At 39.9% G+C, this 16,383-nt stretch overlaps 1 protein-coding gene across 2 annotated transcripts; it reads right to left on the bottom strand.

Moving 5' to 3' along the window:
- Positions 1 to 3,745: 3,745 nt before the first annotated feature.
- LOC101857632 (myb-like protein X) lies at positions 3,746 to 14,296 on the bottom strand. 2 transcript variants are annotated; one of them, XM_005094667.3, is made up of 4 exons: positions 14,201 to 14,296; positions 10,270 to 11,557; positions 7,162 to 7,279; positions 3,746 to 3,855 (listed from the first exon to the last, which is right to left on the bottom strand). In XM_005094667.3, exons 2-4 carry the CDS (start codon positions 11,383 to 11,385, stop codon positions 3,797 to 3,799), a joined length of 1,293 nt encoding a protein of 430 aa, XP_005094724.1. In that variant the 5' UTR covers positions 11,386 to 11,557; positions 14,201 to 14,296; the 3' UTR covers positions 3,746 to 3,796. The 2 variants fall into 2 exon arrangements, with proteins under 2 accessions (XP_005094724.1, XP_005094723.2); XM_005094666.2 differs by having other exon boundaries at positions 14,144 to 14,233.
- Positions 14,297 to 16,383: the final 2,087 nt, after the last annotated feature.

The raw sequence follows: 16,383 nt of genomic DNA on the forward strand, positions 1-16,383 counted from the left end.
CAGAGACAACCACACCCCTCCAGGAGACACGCAGCAACTGTTTCAGATGCTGTAGGCAGAGTGGCAGGGGATGCCTCAGAGAGTATTCACCAACCTCATGAACTCGATGAGGAGCCGGTGTATTGAGTGCCAGGACAATTGCAGTGGGCATACTCATTATTGAAATCATCTGAACTGTTTTGTTTTTGTTGTAGTCAGAAGTTAAAATAACTTCGAAACCGCTTGACAATTTTTGGGATTTGTGATTTTAACCCCTACCAAACTCAATTAACTTTTCAAGCAAGTTAAAATGGAATAACTTAATTTTCCTTTTTGGGAATTGCTATACACATGTTGATTAAAATGTGTACGAAATTTCATTGCGTGTTGAAGTTTGCTTTCGAAGTTATACACTTTTTCTCAAATGTTCCTTAATTTTTGTTGACTAGTTTATGATTGAAAGTGTGCTATTATTTTGTATTTGCTGCTGGGGTGGGAATTGTAAGGCGAAAGATAAAGAAAAATTTGACAGAACCATTATGAAAGCCAGCAAGATCTCTGGATAAGATCTTAATAGAATGGATGAAATGTATAACACCAAACGTATAAAAAGATAAAAAGTATTATAAACAACCCATCACACCCCTTTTCTTCACAAATTGTAAGATCACGCAGCGGCAGATATGTATATCCAAAAACAAAGAAAGAAAGATATAAAAGAAGTTTTTTTTACCATCTAGCATAAGGCTTTTGTCAGAATGAGCATAGATGTGTGTTGCTCTTAGAGTATGTATCTGTATATAATACAAATTAATGTAACTCCAAAGGTCTAGTATTTAGGTTCCTGCGTGTGGTTGAATGATGCATTTGATGTAAATGTACATTTTTTCAGCTTTACTTCTCCTTTCATATTGAATTTTAATGAGAGTAATAGGCCTATATATATTATTTAAATTTTGTATGTATCTTTTTTTACCTGCATCTGCTTTTACGGTCCTGTACAGCCAAGGAAAATTTCCCTCTGGGTTAATAAAGTACTATCTTATCTTATCTTAACAGGGGGGATCCGGTAATAACAGGGACTTTTTAAATCCCCGTTTTTTTCTACTCTTTGTCTCTGTTAAAAGTTTTCGGCAATAACAGGGCCACATCGGAGCCCAATCCGTTAAAACAGGGACAAAGGCTCGTTAACAAAGTGTAAAAAGTAAGAGAGAGAGAGAGAGAGAGAGAGAGAGAGAGAGAGAGAGAGAGAGAGAGAGAGAGAGAGAGAGAGAGAGAGAGAGAGAGAGAGAGAGAGATGGAGCAAGCCCATGCAAGCCATGCCACTGCAAGCACAGGAAGAGGGTGAAGCGAGAGAGGGCTGCGATGTGCTGCAGACTCCAATCTAGCTGTCCCCATAGTTTTATGCTTGAAAAATGTTGAAATTATGCAAGCGGAGCCCAAAAATGTGAAATTATGCGATTCTGTTAATTTTAACAAAGAATGATAAAGGAAAATAATCAGAAATTATGCAAAAAATGATCAAATTTAGCCAAATTATGCGGGGTGCATAAAACCACGGGGACAGATCTAGCCCTAGGTTACGTTGAACATAATCATCACCAGGGGAGATAACAAAAGGAAATAAACTGAATACCAAACTCATAGATTAGGCCTACATTATTATTTCCCTTGAATTTATTACTGGATCCCTTGTAACGAGAATCCTGCTATAACGGATATTTCGCACCACCCCACTCCCTCTCGTTATAAGAAGATTCCACAGTACAGAGGAAACCTGATATAACAGGGATGGTGGGAGCAGAGAAAAAGTCCTGTTATATCAGATCCCTGACTGTTAAATCAGAAATGCAAGGGAAGGAAACATTTGTGGACTAATCCAGCTGTAATTACATTTATTCATAGGTAGTTTCCTTTGCCACAAGTACTGATGAACAAAGGTTTTGGCCATGTGGCAGGCCTGCGCATGACACATTATGCGTGCATGTAGCTAGGCTTAGGGCTTAGGGCTAGATCGAAGCCTAGTCTACAGAACACCGTAGCCCTCTCTCGCTTCACCCACTGCCTGTGCTTGTAGAGGCATGGCTAGCGTGGGCTTGCTCCATCACTGCGTTTTTCTCTCTCTTACTTTTTACACATTGTTAACGAGCCTTTATCCCTGCTATAACCGATTGGGTTCCGATGATGCCCTGTTATTGCCGATAACTTTTAGTAGAGTATAGAGACAAAGAGTAGAAAAATAAAGGGATTTAAAAACCCTTGTTATTGCTGGATCCCTGTTATTACCGGGCCTGTTATATATGGTTTCCACTGTAATTTGTTTCGAGTGTCTCTTTTATCTGAGAATGATGAAATAGTTGTTTCCACACAAAAAAGATCATAATTGTGTTGATAGGCAGGAACAGGAAAGGGAGAATAAAATAATACCAATAATTATTCTTTTGGTTGGTGGCGGCGACACTGATAACTTGAAACTGTACATTAAGTAGGCTTACATGCTCCAAAAATACTGAAATATAATTCATCAATTCTCTCCTCGAAAACTATACAAGGTATGTCAACTTTGTTTTAAAATACAGTGGGATCAGCTAAAATTGAAACTGAACATAAACTGAAAGAGAATAAAATCCTCAAATTTTTCTCCTACTCTTAGAGAAGCCTGTCTAAACTGAAGAAAATCCAGAAGTCCCACATATTTTAGTTTAAGTTTAAGTAAACTCCGTCATAACATTTGTTGTATGCTTTTCCAGATTCAGTATGCCCAAATCCTTTGGGAGACTGCAGCCTACACATGTGTACCATAGATCAGCTCTAGCAAGAGGTGATAACAATACTATTAACAGAGGTGAACAGGGGAGCTTGGGTATCATTCTAGATTTGCACTTTGTTGTAAATTCTTTTTCTTAGGAAATGTGAGCTCAGTGCCGTCCAGGGTGCAAGATGTTTGAATACTGCATTAAAAACTTGAAGACCAGAATTTTCACTACATGTACAGAATTGCCACTCTGGAATGACAGGAGGGCAAATTTACATGTCCTTCAGGCTGCAGACTTAGATTCTCAGTACATGTAAAGTGTATTAAATCTTTTGTTTTCTTTTTTTTTTTAGCGCTCACTGGAATTTTGTTTTACCTTAATGTAACCTATCAACTTTTGTATGGTGTGATTGGGCTCAAGTTCAGGTTGAAAACCTGAACGGGAATTTTTAAAAATCGTCCGTGCAGCTAGAAAAGTTTTACTCTGACTCTGAGACTAGTGTTCTGATGAGGGAACCAATGGCACAGACTTTGGAATAACCTAATTTATGTCTAGTAGGGCGTAAAAACTTGAGGACTGGAAAAAAAGACCGTAGCTTGTCTCTGATACGGTACAGATCTGGAGCCCAAGTTTAATGAATCAATTCACAAAATAAAGCTAAAAGAAGAAAACCAGTGTCCATTACTCACACACGGTGGTGGCGTAAAAACCTAAAAAGTCTGCGAAACATGTGACAAGTTTCACGTTAGTGTGACATAACATAGATCTGGGCTATCTCTGTCAGTTGAAATGTAAAATGTAATCAAGAGCACAGAAAGTCAGAATGATTTCTATGGACACTTGGTGCTTTCTTTTTTCATAACATTTTTCCATCCTCAATCACTTTCCCTAGAGATGATGGCATAATATAAAATGTTAAATATATCTATACAATGGTTAGGACATTAGAAGAATGAAAACAAAGTGGCAAATTAACAAAGTACCGGTACACACTAACTGAAAGAAAAGACTTTGGTAAGGTAACATTTTATTCAAATAATCCAGATTGTTAGAGCACATCATTAGCTGAGCAGCTGGAAAATCTGTCGCGCTCTCAAAACTTTATCATCATCTTGCGCTTCTGTGGAGTATAAAGAGAGAATCCGAGATCAGAATGCTGTAGAGGCATGAGTGAAACATGGAGCAGCCTTCCATGATTTGGACAATTTTTGGTCAGCAACGAGGTAGTCTGTTAACTGCGCTTCGAGGGCTCTACACATTCATTTTCAGAACATTGATTTCAGGATCAGCAAGAACAATAACTTTGTAAAGTATGAAGCACTATCAGTTACGTGCAAAACAATGCTGACCTGATCACTATGGCCATCCTGCGGAAAACATAGCCAATGACACATTATGATGTGTTCTAGGCTAGTATCTTAAATATACTGCATTCCTTAAGCACTAGATATGACAGAAAGTATTTTTCTCCCCACTCCAAAAGACCATATGCAGCTCAACACAGACAATAACTTATTATGAGACAACACACAAGAACACACACATGCGCGAAAACTATAATTACACTCCACACTCCGCAACACACTTCACAGGAGGAAGGCACATTACTGTCGCCTAGAAGTACTCAACAATCGACTCGCCACTAATACCGAGGTCGCGCCAGTGACAAAGCACCGATATCACCTAGGTGTCACAATCACTCCTGTGGTCTGCCACATTGCAACAGGTGACCAGTCCATCAGATTGGACTCGTACGATCAGACAGGCATTTGTAGGATGGCCAACGCGGAGACCCTTTCATAATGGCCAAGGAACGAACGACAACGCTTTGGAATGTCCATGTCATCATTTCGCTATTCGCAGCAGTATTCACAACAACCTAAGTAAATAGTTTGAAACTGTGTGATTCAAAGTACAGGGTGTACTTAACGGCCTTCTCAGCAGCATAATGTTATTTAAGAGGTGGAGTGTCAAAGTCATCATTTCCCTATTCACAGTACATTCACAGCCTTAGTAAAAAAGTTTGTTTTTGTAAGCCTTTTACGGCAATTTGCAACACAATTAGGTCATATAAGTGCCCAATATTAGAGGTGTTATGAGAGAGTAACAAAAAAAAAATAAGGAGGAAAGATCAGGACAATAGATGTTTGATAGGAAAGAAGGGGCAAACCACACCAGAGCACTGGTCAACCACCCACGCAAATAGTTTGAAACAGCGCCATTCATAGTATGATATGTGGGCTTAACACCGCTCTCAACAGTAGGCCCATATGTAATCTTACGTAAGAGGCTGAATTGGTCATTCATCAATGTCACGATCGAGCCGGATCAACAAGAACAATAACTTTGTACTGTATGAAGCACTATCAGTTACAAAATAATGCTGGTCACTATGGCCATCCTGCGAAAAACATAGCCAATGACACATTATGATATGTTCTAGGCTAGTATATTAAATGCATTTCTTCAGCACTAGACATTACAGAAATTATTTCTCAAATAATACATAGCAAAGTAAAGTTCCAGTTCCCACCCCAAAAAATGAAAAAAAACCCCCAACCCCAATGTAAAAACCTTTGGTATGAATTATCAACTTTGAAGCTATATATAACATACACAGTACTGTTGGCTCCTCTTGCCATCATGCAGATATCAGTGACAAAGTCTCTTACCATTAAAGATGCACATCATAATCAGACTGATACAATTCTAGCTCAGCACTTAAGACATCATGTACTTGATGAATTTGACACATCACACAACATGGTATAACGATTTACATAAAATGCTTTTAATAGCATATCTAAATATACATGATGCACTTTTTAATACAGTGCAGCCTCTCTGTAACGACCTTCAATATAACGGCATCTTCTGTAAAGCGACATGGTGCCCCAGTCCCAATTTTCCGATATATTTCATTAGTAATATTTTTGGTTGCCTCTCTACTATAACGACAACTTTCTATAGCGACATTTTTTTCAGGTCCCAACGATGTTGTTACAAGAGGTAAGTACTAAGTTATAAAGTCAATCGTTCAAAAAAGAAAAGGAAAACACTGAAAATCCAAATAAAAACAGAGGTTATTAAAGAAAAAGACTTGAATCAGTTTAATTAATAGCAGTTGTCTTATCTATCAAAATACTGTTCCTTGCAATGCTTACACATTCGTTTTCAAAAACACACTAAATAGAATGATGAGCAATACACCACTGGGTACTGATAGCTACAAGGTTTCATTTTGATTCCAAATCACATCCATCTCAAGCAGAAAAATGCAATATTGGTGGACAAATTTTGCATTGCTGGATGTCACAAGATGTGTAATCTGTCATCATCAGTAGCAGTATTTTGTTAAATAAATACCCTGGAGTCCGCCTACATGAAACCGGGTTAATAAAAAAAACCTGGAAAACCAAAAGAAAATAAAATCTCTGATATATTTCTTCGTCTTCGCAATAAATCTACCAAAAAGCCAAAATGCTCATATTTCTCAGCCAAAAGAATTTTGAAGATTATGTTGTCTTATTCTTCACTAACAACCCTCAAGTAACAGAGACAATCAAGTCTTATGCATTTCAAGATAGTGAAGCAAAAGAAAGACAGGAGAACGCACGTGTGTTGATTGCGGGCCACAGAGAGGCATTGTCAATGTACTGTTTACCTATTTTATATGTTATCACACACAGCAACAGACCTAGACACTGGATATATAGGCCTAGTGAAGCAAGGAATGCGAAGGCTTGTCTGTCATGTGACCTTCAGTTAGTCACAGGCTATTGTCTATGCACAGCTAGTTCACATATGAGCATGTGATGACATGTAGTGTATTTCTTGATATCACTGGCACTGGGTTTGCTTTCTTCTCACTTCTCTGTTTACTCTTTTGTCTGTTCCGTGCGACAGGCAGATTAATCAGGCAACTGGCAGATTAAGCAAGCTGACAATGTCAAAGAGAAAGCACAATGTTTATAGTCTGCAGCTCATATTGCAGTTTCTGAAAGTGGTAGATGAGAAGAAACTTTAAAAAAGTGAAATTTTCCACAAGCATGCCATTCCAAAATTTCTGCAAGGACATCTGTCAGCGATTCGAACTACTCATCTTTTTAAAAACCAAAAAGCCTTAGAACTATTTTGTCCAAAGTGTACTAAAGTAAAGAGGCACTTTGGACAAAATGGTTCAGAGACGATGATGTACATGCTACTATTAGTATTCATTCTCGATACTAACCTACACTGTTTAACTATAACGAGGATAGAAAATTCATGAAAGAAATGAGCCTTGTAAAACCACGAGCAGACTTAATTAACTTATTAAAACAAATTCACTTATATCCCCATTACAAAAAGCTTGAAACCTTCCAAAAGTACAATACAATCTTTGGTACTTGTAATACAGGACACAAAAAATTCCCAAAACACTCACCTTGTGCATCTGTACCATCCTGTAGCAATTTCTCAGCATCTTCACGCGTCTTGTCTCTACCTTTGCCCCTAATCTCCTCTAAGTACTGCAGCATCACGACAAAGTCCTCGTCTGACATCTGTTGCGATACAAACATATGAGAAAACACACATCAAGAAATCACCCTGTACAAGAAAGGGTAAGTCAAACCATCCCCCACCCCCCTTCCGAAATATAATTTTATCAGCCACTGAAGAAACCATTCAATCAAAAAAACTTCAGGGCAATAGCCACATTGTAACATTGTACATTTTACCAAGAACAGATTAGGACAACACATGAAGATTAGTATGGTATGGCTTGAACACTCCAATTAATGATTCAAAAGGTAATGGTAATTGAATTCAAGGGGTGGGATTCACAATATCAAATTCCATCTCTGAAAGGCTCAAGCCAAGTGGATGGGAACTGCATTCACACTTTTTTAGAACAATGGAAAAGAGATTAACCCTAACATCACATTCACCTGTGCAGTTTTGTTCTTTGGAAAGAAAAAAACCTAATTGTAATAATAAAATGGTCTTTGTTTCCACAAAGTTGTTTACCATGAAATTTCTGTTAATAAACTCGCACAAAAAAGTCAAGGAACAAAAATTCAAAGAAAGATAACCGAAGAACAGTTTAACCAAATTTATTCATTTTGTCCAAAAAGTTGCTTTCGACTCTTTAGATTAAGTGTGTACAATTTCAGATTTCAACAAAAACGAGAAGTTCATGTAAAACGAGTCACACTGGTCGGATTTCAAAAGTCTGAACAGCCATAGTTCTTCAAGAACATAGTCAATAGTGGGTGTAACCACCCCGTTTGATCAAACACTCGGCACAGCATCGACGTATGGACAGGACATGCCTTCAGAGGACTTGTTGCAGTAGGTTCTGCCCCTCTTGGACGAGGTAGCCAAGAGTTGCTTAAGGTTTTGTGCAGGAGGGTGGTTGTCTCTTATCCACCGGTCAATGGGATCCCAAATGTTCTCTATTGGGTTCAAATCCGGACTACAAGCTGGTCAGTAAATGCGGGTGATAGCTCGCTGCAGCAGGAAGTCCCCAACGATGCGTGCGCGATGTGGCGTGGCGTTGTCGTCCTGCAGTACAGCCTGGGGTCCAATCTGTTGCAGGAGAGAAACAGCAAGGGGGACGCACGATTTCCTTCCTGTACTTTGCCGCGGTCAAATAGCCCTGTATATGGCACAATGGGTCTTGTGGTGAGCTGAGAAGCCTCCCCACACCAGAACGGGCCCTCCACCGTAGGGCGCCACCTGCTGGATGCACTCAGGGTGAAACAGCTCTCCTCGGCGCCTCCAGACGTGGGCTCGCCTGTCTGGGTGCAGCAGGTTGAATCTGGATTCGTCCGAGAAGACTACCTGGTCCCACTGACATTGTGTCCACTGTGAATGGCGAACAGATCACGCCCGACCAGCTGCTGTGTGGGGCAGCGTGTGCCTTGGGTGCCTGGCAAGGACACGAGAAGCGAACTTGGCTCTACGGATACAGTTCCTTACCGTCTCCTCGCTCTCGTGGACATTGGCTGTCACCCATAGTTGGTCCCCGGTGCCGTTTGCAGTAGTGGTTCGTGACGTCACGGCCTGTCTGGCGATGAACAGGTCAATGTTGTCGTTGATCAAACATGGCACCCTGGTTGAGGCCTGTCCTGGACCCTTCCGGTCGCTCGTCATCGTTCTTGCAGCCTCCATATGACTGATGGGGACACCTCAAGTCGATGTGCAACAACTGGGAACGTGGAGCCATCTTGGACCCAGGCAAGGACTCGTCCTCTGTCGACGTCAGGCAGCGAGCGTCGTTGGACCATCGTGTTGTAATGAAACGTGGCTGAAAATTGCTGCCTTATAAAGGGTTGTAAGGGAGTTATAATCACAGCTAAGACATCTGTTTAGCACGTGCTAAGCTTAGTTTTAGCTAACAGTCCCTATGCCAATGTTGCTGAAGCAAAGAAATTTAGTCCATTTTTCATGATTTTCGACTGTGTTTCAGAATGCCCTGCGCTGTCACTGTGAAGCTGGTGCGGGCAAATTTGCTGTACAGGCAAACTGTGTCTAGTCGACAGTGCGTGGGCCAAGTCTGGTTGACTGATCTTAACGAGTTTGTGAGATATTGAAGTTTAAATTTGACAGGTGAAATCACAAGCTGTTCCTTGATTATTTTGGGCGAGTTAACAAAAGGATTTAACATTCCCATTTTCCCACTCTTTATTCAATACATTTCTCAAATTTCCTTACTACAATCCAAAATTACAACAGATCTGGTTACCACAAATTAAATTGGGCAGTTTCATCATTCTTCCCTGCTGACTCTACCTTTCTATTTTTTTAGCTCACAACTGTCCACCTTTATCAATGCATGTCACTAACACCTGTTAAATGGGTAAGATCCCCCCTCCCCCTGAACTGAGTTTCTTCCCTACTCCCTGTGTGCAGCGGGTGGCGAGAGAGTGGTATTATTTCTCTTGACAGGGAGAAGAGGCACTGGAAAGCTACCATCTGTCCCTAATTCAAAGGGAATGTCCCGTTCTTTAACTTTTGGATTATCTTTATAGTGTGCAGGTGTGATTTATAAATTCCATGTTTTGTTACTTTATTTTTATTCTGAAAGTGAATAGTAGTGTGAAAACCCATCAAGAAAGCAGCTACTACCTCCCTTGAACTTGAACCTCATTCTGTGTCATCAAGGCCTCTATTTGAAGATGAAAATAAGGTTTCCTTATTTTCCAAAGGTTGGCAGCTCTTCATGCATTAATAATATCAAGCCAATTAAGTGAAATAGGGGACGCCTTGCCTTTTTTGGTCTTTTCATTAACACTGCTTCACATGAAAAAAATTCTCTGATCCTGTGAGTTTTACAATGTACATATGTATGTATATCTACATTAAAATAGTTTACGGTTTACATCCCAGGTTGACTCAATATTTCGGAGTTGCCTGATCTCATTTAAGGGGGCAACATATAGTGGCCAAAGCACCCCCCCCCCCCCCCTCACCCTACCAACATTTATGTTTATCTCTGACAATGTAAAGAACCTGTGTAAGACAACTGAGCACAAAAGGACAAAAGTACCTGAGATTTGTTGTACATAATCTGCAGTAGCTGGACCTGGGACGCCTTCTTGAACCTCCAGCTGGCCCGATCTGTGGCCCACAGTCTCAAGTAGTCAACACAACGACTCCATCTGGTCCCTTCAGGCTGCGCTTCACTTTCACTGTTCTCTTGGCTTGATTTCTCTTTCTTTTCCTTTTTTTTCTTTTTCGGCTTTTCCTCAGAGGGAATATTTTCCTCTTCAACTGGCAGTCCTAGGTTAGTGCCTGCTTGCTGTAAAATGCTCTGGTCAACAACGCCAAGAGACGACTCATCATCCACTTTCTGTTTTTCCTTCTTTACCTTTTTAGGTGTTAAATCTGAGGCCAAGTTTTTAATACTAGTACTACCAGACTCATCATTTTCAATATTATTGGCATCTTTTGATGCTTCATGCTTTCGTTTTCTCTTAACTTTCTCAACTGTTGCACTGCTATTTTCTACTTGTTCATGCGATGTACTGACATCTGCATCAATGTCTTTTTTCTTTTTCTTGTGTTTTTCTCTTGGTATGTCCGAGACGGGGACATCTGTGATCTGGTCCAAAGACGTGTTAGATTCTTTTCTATGCCTTTCTTTCTGTTTGTCTTTCTTTTTCTTCTTCTGAGAAGCTGTATCTAAGCCAGTGCTGTCAGACTCTGCACTATCTTTATCTTGTTGGCATATGTCCCCATCCTCCTCTTTATGTTTTCTTTTCTTTTTCTGACTACCGGTACCACTGATTGTACCAGAGAGCTCTATATCGTTCATAGAAGCATCAAGTTCCTGGTCAGGTTTATTCGCTTTCTCCTTCTTTTTCTTCTTTCCCTTTTCGACCACTTTCTCTGTCTCCACTTCATCGACAAGGACGGATGTCTCACATTTGCTTTTTTTCTTGGTTTTCTGAACACTTTCACTGCTTTCTTCTACTTCTTTATGTGACACATCGGCTGTTAGATCAGTTTCTACTTTTTCCAGCTTTTTCTTTTTCTTGAGTTTTTCCTTGGAACTGTCTCTTCTGGCAGATGTTTCAACACTTCCCTGACTAACAGACTCTTCAGACTCCCTTCCATGTTTTCCTCTCTTTTTCTCCTTCTTTTCTTTCTTTTCAGACGGCATGTCTAGACTGACACTCTTAAATTCTGTCTCTGTTTCTTTTCCTGTTCTCTTTGGTATCTAAACTATGACAGTTTCAAAACTTGACATAATCACTATTCTGAGATGGTTTTCTTCGCCATTGTGGTAGTTTTACTTGAATTGAAGTCTAGAGGAAGAAGCATCTCTGAAAAATCTGTGAAAGTAGACAGGACAATCCTTTAGTTCAACCCTCCTCCTCTCAGGCACGCACACAATTTAAAAAATACATCCATGAAGTTAACAATACATGTATTACTACGGTATTATTGAATTGTGCTTAAGGTATTTTAGGGTGCCACCTCAATAAGAATAAAATAACTGGATCGCATCAAACAAAAATAAAGTCAGGCACAGATTATAACTCAAGCATTTCGCAGAGTGCGAAATGTGTTTGGCACATCATAATTCAGGTTAACTGACGTCGAGAAATTAATGAGACATCATTTGGAAACTGGCAAATTGTACAGTGCAGCCCCTCTGTAACGACCTTCGATATAATTACATCCTCTGTATAGCAACATGGTGCCCAGGTCCCCATTTTTTTCTTTCATATCATTAGTAATAGTTTTGGTAATAATAATAATAATAAATAGCATTTGTATAGCGCATATCCCCGCTCAACTGCAGGCTCTATGCGCTTTACACTATATTATTACCCCAGCAGACCATAGAACACTCCGAAACATTCTCAGCTTCCCGGGAAGCATACAGTGCAAGCAGCTGATTAAGCGCTGAAACTCTAACAAACTGACAAGATCTTTCGCTGTCTATAGCCGGGTACCCATTCCCACCTGGGTGAAGTGAGGAAAATTCGTGTAAAGTGCCTTTCCCAAGGACACAACGTCGGGCCCCCGACGGGATTCTAACCCACGACCTTACGGTTGCGAGTCCGAGAGACTAACCACTAGGCCACCGACGCCAATGATGTCGTTATTGAGAGGCTGCACTATAAAATTTGTACAAGCTGTCTGTGTTTGTGTTACCTGTGCCTGACGGTATTTTAAGATAGCAATGGCATTCTTTAAAGAGGTTGAAAAGAATTCATGCTTTAAGACTGAATAAGTAGTTTTGTATCCTCAAATCAATGCTTTCCACAATTCTGAAAACCCAAGATAAAAAAATTGAAAACGCCAGCATTGGATATGAACCAAAATGAAAGTGAGTGCGCCTTGCCAAATTTGAGAATATAGAGTACATATATATATATGCACATGCCATGCTTCTTTCCATTTCTGGTCCCATCCTGAATACAAATGTACATAAAATCACAAAGAAACTTGGCCTTGTTCCTGATTTAACATGCAACACGGGATAGTTGGACAGGTTCAAGAAGAGACACAGGATCACTCAATAAGCTGCAATCCCTGTACGTAGGCCTACTGCAAATTTTGACAGTGAATCCGTTACAATGATTTCTTTTCGGAAGTGCTTATATTTGCAACGCCGCGTTGCGATTAGCGCCAGTGCTAAATAAAACACTGCGTTGCGATTAGCGCCAGTGCTAAATAAAACGCCGTGTCGCAAATATCAAGCTTAATCTGCACATCGTTATAGGAATTTCTGATGGCCGAAGTGACAGCGCGTCTGCGCTTGAAGTCATACCATTATTTTTATAGCGTGGGTTCGATCCCGGTCCTGGACCGTTTTTTTTTTTCTTGTGGTTTTTTGTTGTTGTTGTTGTCCTCTTCTCGACTGACCAACAAATTCTGGCGCTTTTTCGGTAGTTCCCACCCCGCAATTGTTATTCACGGGTTTTGGCCCCAAGAGTAGGGGGGTTTCAGGGGGGCTTGCCCCCCTGACCTAATAAAAATAGGAAGGGGGGTTTCAGGGGGGCATGCCCCCCTGAATTTTACCATAATTTAATGTTTTAAGGTTTGATATCTTAGTCTTAGCTCACCGCGAATCAAACGTACAGATCTAGAGATCTAGATCTAGATCTAGATGTAGGTCAAATAAGGGGGGTGGGAACTACCGAAAAAGCACCCAAATTCTCCCCATAATTATATCTTGTTGCTTTTAGTTTTTTATGTGAAAGTGGCTATTCTCACCCGCCCGGAAGTTCTCGCAAGATCAACTCCTCCCCTCTTCTTTCTCTCCTGTCTCTTTCTGAATACTGTCTATCGGTGTGGACGATCAAATTGACCAAAACAAAGTTAAAAAATGATGTTAAAACACAAAAGTAAATTAATTTGGTTGTCTACAAAGATGCTACGGCTATTTAACTTTTCGAATCGAGCCGAACTACGCGGGTCGCCATTTTGTTTTGCCCGCAAATTCTCGCGCTACTCCTCTCTCTCTTTCTCCACTGCCCACAGACAAAATTGTACGCTTTTAGTAGGCTACAGTTGTAATGGAACGTTTGTTCACGGCACAGAATTCTACAATTTTTCCTCACAGTGTAGAATTCTATGGTTTAGGGTGAACGCGCACCGGGTGAGAATAGCCACAAGACTCGCCTGCACTATTCTCACTCCGGGTGAGAATAGAGGTGGCCTTTTTATGTAGATCTAGATCTAGATTCTAGATCTAGTGATGAAGCATGCACATGATCTACTATCTAGATATTTAGATCTCTACTCTAGATCTATTATCTAGAGACTAGATCTAGATTAGTATTCTAGATCTAGATCTAGATCTAGCCTACTAGCGTCACTGTGTAAACTTTAACCACTCTGAAAAGAGAGTGAAAATACAGCTAAGACTACAGAAGTGCTGGCTGAAAACCTTAGGTACTTTATACTTTTTTATTTTCAAAACAAAAGGCAACCCATCCACCAAGAAACAAGAGAGACTTCACTTGTTCACTTCTTGACTTGTTCGTAAACATTCTACCATGCGCTTGTTCTGGGGAAACGAAAGTAAAAGATGGCCGGAAGTCGGAAGTTTTTATGATTTCTTTTCAACAAAGACCAACTTTAAAACAGCAGCGCATCAGAATTTCGCGTTTATCGTATTATACACTTTACACCCTTGGCTAAAGTCGTTCATTGTTTTCTTTTACCTACGTATTTCTTGTAGAGGTAATTTTATATCATCCCTATCACGTAGTCTGCAATCTGTTGATGATGCTAAATGACCATGATAATAAGAATACGCGACAGTGTTGACGATTTGTTCTGGTGTTTCAAAAACGCGTATTTTTTGGAGGAATTAAGGACCTTATAATTAGACCTACTTTCTGTTTGGTATAACGTCTTTGGGAATAATCTTTTCAGGAATAATTATCTTTCGGCATCATCGATTTTCTAAATATTTACTTGAAACAGATTACAGGGCACTTTATTTTCATACACGGTAATTTACTTTGCATGCAAGATCATTTATCTGCCCTCTTCGAAAAAGCTCGAATACACCAGTCAGCAATTATAGATTTTCACGACATACATGGCCTAAACATAACAGTGAAATTGCAATTTACACGTCAGAACTGAAAATGAGAACAATAAATGCTGTTTACTCTCTGAAAAAGAGTCATGAAGAATCGAATATTCTTGTAGTAAGCAAAAGGTGGTGTCATGGAGACTTTCTATAGTTTTGTTGCATGTTGCTGTGGGCTATGGTACAGAAAATTATTTTTTTCGTTGTTAACTTTGAAAACAATGAGCCACTGAAGGCCTAAGTTTCTATGACGATGATAACAACAATACATACGAATGTGATAAGGAACATACGTTCTGCAGTGTTCACCGTGCGCACTACTCTAAGCAGTTATTTTCTTTCTTTGTTTTAGTAAGAAATTTACAGCCTTTTCCCACAAAAAAATAAATAAATAAAAAATAAAAAATGTATGAATGTCGAAGATCACGGGTTCTATAAGATAGTATTTTACTTGTAGGAAATAAGAATGAAAAATAAAGACGACAAAGGTTTGACAGGGAAGAAGGAGACCAAGGAGCCAACCAGACCCAGATCACCCGACAAACAATCACTCCTTTTGCTTTGTTGGCTCTCAGTGTCTTCATTGACCACGTCTAGAACAACCCTTTAGAAATATGGCAATTTTGAAGTTTTCTTAAACACAAATTTCGATGGGTGATTTTAGTTTATTTTATATGCCGTGTTGTAATGTAGCACGTTGAAAAGCCCCGGGAGCCTCTGACAGGAATAGTCAAAATAGCACATTGGAGTGGACTCACACTCCTCCCCTGGGGTTCATACACCCCAGTTAGGGATCCACTGATCTAAAACTTGTCAACAAGGGGCGTAGAAGATTTACAGACTGAGAGCCCCGTGCCTGGTCCTGTTGACACCAAGGCTAAAAGTAAAGGGTGAAGGGCGAACGTGTGATAACGAGACTAGTTGTGAAATATGCCTAGCCCGCTTCCAAAGCAAACACAAAGGAGTATCCAAGTAAAATAAGAGAGAGGGAGAGAGAGAGAGAGAGAGAGAGAGAGAGAGAGAGAGAGAGAGAGAGAGAGAGAGATCTGCAGATTCGTAATGGTTTCATAAGTCATCCTATAGTGTGGCTAACAACATACGTAAGACGAACTTTCTGTCACACAACGGTCCAGCCGTAAGAATTTCATGTTGGACAGGGAGATTAATAAATTACAATACTTTAATAAACCCGAAGCGTGGGGCTATAAACGTAAACAATATATTTTATGCGTGTTAAATTTGGAAAACGCAAAATACATTTATTTTGTTTTGAAAGCGCAGTTAAATGAAGTTAGTTGGAGCAAGCCCTTTGGTCTTTGCAAAAATACAGTGGAAAATTAAAGTGTTCCCATCAAATCATTTTTATTGTACATGTATTTGACTTTTTAACAAAGTCAAAGTAGAATGTGCAAACAGTTTTGACATCTCAGAGTAAAATTAGGAATGATGATTTTGCTACACGTACTCAGTGATTATGAAGATAGATTGGAACTGTTTTAATCCCCCGACCCAACAAACTCAATCTGGATTATATTAGGAGGCGGGCTGCTTATATTCTGTCAGCCAAGACTAGCCCTGGCTAAGAGGGGTACAGCACGCAAA

The sequence above is a fragment of the Aplysia californica genome, unplaced genomic scaffold (assembly GCF_000002075.1).
Source record: "Aplysia californica isolate F4 #8 unplaced genomic scaffold, AplCal3.0 scaffold00087, whole genome shotgun sequence".
NCBI classification, from domain to species: domain Eukaryota; kingdom Metazoa; phylum Mollusca; class Gastropoda; order Aplysiida; family Aplysiidae; genus Aplysia; species Aplysia californica.